This window comes from Echinops telfairi, unplaced genomic scaffold (assembly GCF_000313985.2).
Source record: "Echinops telfairi isolate 266 unplaced genomic scaffold, ASM31398v2 ScPeMD7_7469;HRSCAF=8507_0, whole genome shotgun sequence".
Classification (NCBI taxonomy): domain Eukaryota; kingdom Metazoa; phylum Chordata; class Mammalia; order Afrosoricida; family Tenrecidae; genus Echinops; species Echinops telfairi.
Window position 1 is genome coordinate 23,879,330 of NW_022111372.1, and position 4,747 is coordinate 23,884,076.

The following is a 4,747-nucleotide window of genomic DNA, read 5'->3' on the forward strand; positions in this document are numbered from 1 at the left end:
GAGCACGGGATTAGAGAGCACGGGATTAGAGAGCATGGGATTAGCGAGCACGGGAGCAGGCAGAGGGGGGGCCGGCCGGCCGCGGGAAGCAGGGAAGGGGGAGAGATAAGTGCTGTCCAGCAGGCGCTTCAGCCTCTGCGTCTGCGGCAGCAGGGAGAAGGGCACCAGATTGGCCACTGAGCTTGAGTCTCAGCCTCACTTTGTCGTGTTGTTCATTTGGTCCCAAGGACGTTCCTGTAAGCAGTGAGCACATTCCCGGGCCCCGGAAGGTGGAGTAGCATGACTCCGTAGTTTTCTCGGCTGTGCTGTTTACAGGGCAAATCTCCAGGTCTTGCTTCTCATGGAGCAGCAGGTGGACTAAAACCGCTGTCCTTTCCGTTAGCAACCAAGCGCTCTAAGCACTGCACCACCAGGGCCCTGTCCCAAGGACTGGCGTCTCCCAATATCCATACAAGCCGCCCTTCCTCTGACAAGGACAAAGTGACTGCGGCTCATGGCTTCCCCTGTGTGTCAGAGTAGATGGCTGACTGTTGAGAAATGGATCTCCAGGCCTTGCTTCTGAGAGGCCCCGGCTAGATGAGGACTTCTAGCCCTGCAGTTAGCAGCGGGGCACAGAAGCACGCCACCCAAGGACTCCTCACAAAGGATGCCGTCTCGACCTGACCAAAGCTCCAGAATCCTTGGACTCAGGACAAATACACTGTTATTAATAGCACCACAAACGACACTCATCCTAATCTGCTGCTGCACCCACCCCCACTTCTGCCAGCCGAGATGAATTTGTGTTAGGCTGTCTTTCTCTTCCAGGGACCAGTGAGCTTGTGCTAGTAGGGTGACTGCAGCACAGGAAACCATATTTGAGCGCAGGAGCTCCGCGGATGCTTGAGCTGTGAGGGAAGGAAACGCGCTGGGGAGTATTTGAGTGACAAGAAGTTAAGGTGTTGCAGTGAGATTGCTCCCGTCAGGCCATAGAGCAGTGGTTCTCAACCTGTGGGCTGTGACCCCTTTGGGGGTCGAACAGCCCTTTCACAGGGGTTGCCCGATTCATAACAGTAGCAAAATGACAGTGATGACGTAGCAATGAAAATAATTTTATGGTTGAGGGTCATCACAACATGAGGAACTGTATTGAAGGGTGGCGGCATTAGGAAGGTTGAGAACCACTGCCCTAGAGGGTCACTTTGGCAGTACAAGAAACTGAACAACTTTTAAGGTTTTAAACGTTGGTCTGGACTCTGGGGAAGGACACTGGTGGTAAAGACAACAGTCTTCATTTTTCCACCTACAATAAAATGGGAGGGCAGCATCATGCACACCTGCAGGGTCTGTGAAGTTGAGCTATACTGAGCAAAGGCTAGTGGTACCAAGTTCATGTACCTCAAGGAGGAAGGTTCTAGTTCCGGCTCTGCCTAAAGGGCTCACCTGGTCCTAGGTAGTAATGCTCCCTCTGGATCCCCACTGGAGCATCTGTTTCAGAGACTGGCAAATTATGCCCCATGGGCAAAACCCAGCTTGCTCCTCCTTATGTAGATACGGTTTTGGGGGGACATTGCCTTGCCCACTTTGTCTATGGCTGATTTGCGTAGCTGCAATAGGAACCGTAAAACCCACAAAGTCTGGAATATTTACAATCTGCCCTCTGACGGGTTTGCTGATTCCTGACTTGAAGGACAAGAAAGCTAACTAGATGCTGCCGCCCAGAGTGTGGGTGCAAACACAACAAGGGTACACACCCCAAAGCAGGGCTGGTAATAGTCTTTGCTACAGAGGGCTGAATGCAGGGAGAAGTTGAGAGGAGGGCACGCAATACATGTTAACATTCTGTACACCCAATCCGCACTTGTGGCATGTTTAGGTCTCAAAGACCAAGTTGTTATGCAAACCTCATTTCATAGACAAAAAAAAAAAAAAAAAAAAGAGGATGACATCAGATCACAAAGTGGAGGATGACTACATCATTGCATAACTACTAAATTTCATCATTACTTAACTGCTGAGTCACAAAGAATCATCGCTCAGCCAGTGGACAAATAGCCTTAACTGTCACAGCCACCTCACACCTCAGTCTGTGACTGCCAGGCATATGTCACACACAGGCAAAAGAGTTTGATAAGCTTTGTTTTGTGTTTTACTTTTGTTGTAAATGTGAAATGTCAGATAACAAGAGAATCGGTAAGTGAGCGATAGGTGTACGGACCATTTTGGATACAAGGACTTCTATTTACAGTTATTTTCTGATCTGAAAGAAATGAACCTTTGTTAATATCTCTGATATTAACATGCAAGTTTGTGTATATACTTTATATGTAATTTGATCATTTACAATCAGTATTAAAAACAATGGCTCGCACTGTGTGTGCACTTACTGTGTCGGGTGTTGTAGCAGCTTTACATGCATTAGTGCATGTCACCGTAGTCACCGGAAGACCGTCCCATTGTCCCCATTGGGCAGATGAGGCTAGTGAGACAGCACAGTTCAGTCACTGCCCCAGTCATGCAGCGAGTGAGTGGTAGAGCTGAGTTTGAATTCCTGAGGCCTCTTATATGCACACATACCATATGCACTCGTGTCTAAGCTGAGATTTTCAGCACATTTTTAATGCAGTTTTTGTAGTAAAAGTAGGTGCCTCGGCTGATATTCGGGTCGGCTGAAACTCAAGTATACATGGTATATTGGCTGGGCATCAAGTCACTGCCATGGAGTTAATGCCAACTCACAGCCACACTACAGGACAGGGCAGAACTGCCCTATGAGTTTCTGAGACCATGACTCCATATGGGAGCAGAACCCTGTCTTCTTCCTGCGAAGTGGCTGGTGGTTTTGAACAGCTGACCTTGTAGTTAGAAGCCCAATGCATAGCCACTATGCCACTGGGGCTCTGGTATGTCTGGGAGAGTAAATCACTAACTAGAGGGTAGACACACACTAAACTTGGGTGAAGGGGGAAAAGGCAAAATTATATATATAAATTACACACACACACATATATATATATATATTAATTACGCACACATGTATTAATTACACACATATAATTATATATTAGGGGAGGGGAGTAAATGTGTACAAAGCTGCCTAGTATTCTGCTTGTAACTTATTGGCTAGAATTTACTAATATGACCAAAAAAAAATTTTTTTTTAAATCAGTGGGCGCATAAGATTAGCCAGGGTTTGCTGTCCAGGGCGGCCTCCTGCTTGCACAGCCCTCCCCTCTATGTCTGTGGGACGGTGGGGTGTTGGCGACACACGGCTCCTCCCCTCCTGACCTGTCCCCTTCCTCCCACAGCCCACCCCGAGAGAGCCGCCCTGCTGTTTGTGTCCAGTGTCTGCATTGGCCTGGTCCTCACCTTGTGCGCCCTGGTCGTCAAAGTGTCCTGCACCAAGGACGTCCGGGAGCTGCAGCGGCGGAGGGAGCATCTGGTGGCGGGGAGTGACAAGGCGGAGGAGGACAGTAGTGAGGATGACGAGGAGGAGGAGGAGGGCTCCTCAGACTCGGATCTTCCCGGGGAGCGGTCAGCGTTTCGCAGGACTTCCTATCCCGTCTACAGCTCCTTAGAGGCCGCGGAGCTTGCAGAGAGGATCGAGCGCAGAGAGCAAATCATTCAGGAAATATGGCTGAACAGTGGCTTGGACAGCTCGCTCCCACGAAACATGAGCCAGTTCTACTGAAACCCCAAGCAGGAAGGACGCAGACACCCTGCAGTTCTGTTTTACTGGTACCTTCTGTGAAGGAGACTGTCTCCTACCCAAGGCTGGTGAAGCCAGGAAGATATTAAAATGGACCTTTCAAATTGTTTACAGCACATTCCAAAATAAAGCAGGTGTGTGGGGGAGGAGGAAGCCGCTGTTTTCTGGGCTGGCTTAAATGAATGCCGCGATGTCAATGTAACTGAAGTTCCTAACGCTTGCTGGTTTCCATCTGTTAAGCCCTTTATTCCTCACAACAGTGCGCAACAGTGCCCCGAAGCCCATTCTACCCACGAGCAGACGGGATTGTCTGAATAGCCCTGACGGCTAGCGTGGGCTCGTGCCCCACACCTTCTCTGTGGGTGGATTTCAATCACGGGCATTTAACTGTTGAGGGCCACGGTTCACACACTTTCCCGGTGAAGGACCAGCTGGTCCACATTTTAGACTTTGTGGCCCATATGTTTCTTTCAACCAGTCAATTCTGTCCAGCAAAAGCAGCCGTTTGTAAACAAATAGGAGTAGCCGGGTGCCGATAAAACTTTATCTCTGGATGCTGAAATTTGGATTTCATTTAATTCTTGCACTTCTCTGTATTTTTTTTTTAACAGCTTCGTTGTATATTTTAAATGTTAAAACCAGAGTGGTTCAAAAGCAGGTGGCAGGCTGGATCTGGCCTGCCAAGGCTTCACTATCCTTGAAGTCCACAAAAGCAAACATTTTGTTTCCAGCCCCTTATAGAACCAAGTCACTGACACCTGAGTTGGAATTCAAAACGCAGCCCTTCTGGTGATAAGAGCGCTTACCCAGCACTCCCAGGGCCAGCGTGCAGTAGAGTTAGTATGTCAGTCGTTGAAGAGCTAGGCGGTTCCAGAGTGCGGCGAGGGAATTGGGGAGGGAACGGAAGAAAGAGCGGTTCAGGAGAAGGAGGCTCCCAATGGGAGACCTCATTAGTGGTTCCTTGGAAGACACCCCAGTGGACTATAGGCTTCTAGCCCTGGAGTAGAATGGCTTGTTGTTTCCTTTCTTGCCCCTGTAAGGCTCAAAGAGGAGGCTCTA

General features: G+C 49.1%; 1 protein-coding gene across 3 annotated transcripts in view; it reads left to right on the forward strand.

Moving 5' to 3' along the window:
* Positions 1-4,250, forward strand: part of EVA1C (eva-1 homolog C) — a 93,376-nt gene extending 89,126 nt beyond the window's left edge. For all 3 annotated transcript variants that reach the window (XM_004711290.2, XM_045284939.1, XM_030888838.2), the window contains one exon: positions 3,288-4,250. In XM_004711290.2, coding sequence (XP_004711347.1) covers positions 3,288-3,670 — 383 coding nt within the window. In that variant the 3' untranslated portion in view covers positions 3,671-4,250. The remainder of the gene's footprint in view (positions 1-3,287) is intronic.
* Positions 4,251-4,747: the final 497 nt, after the last annotated feature.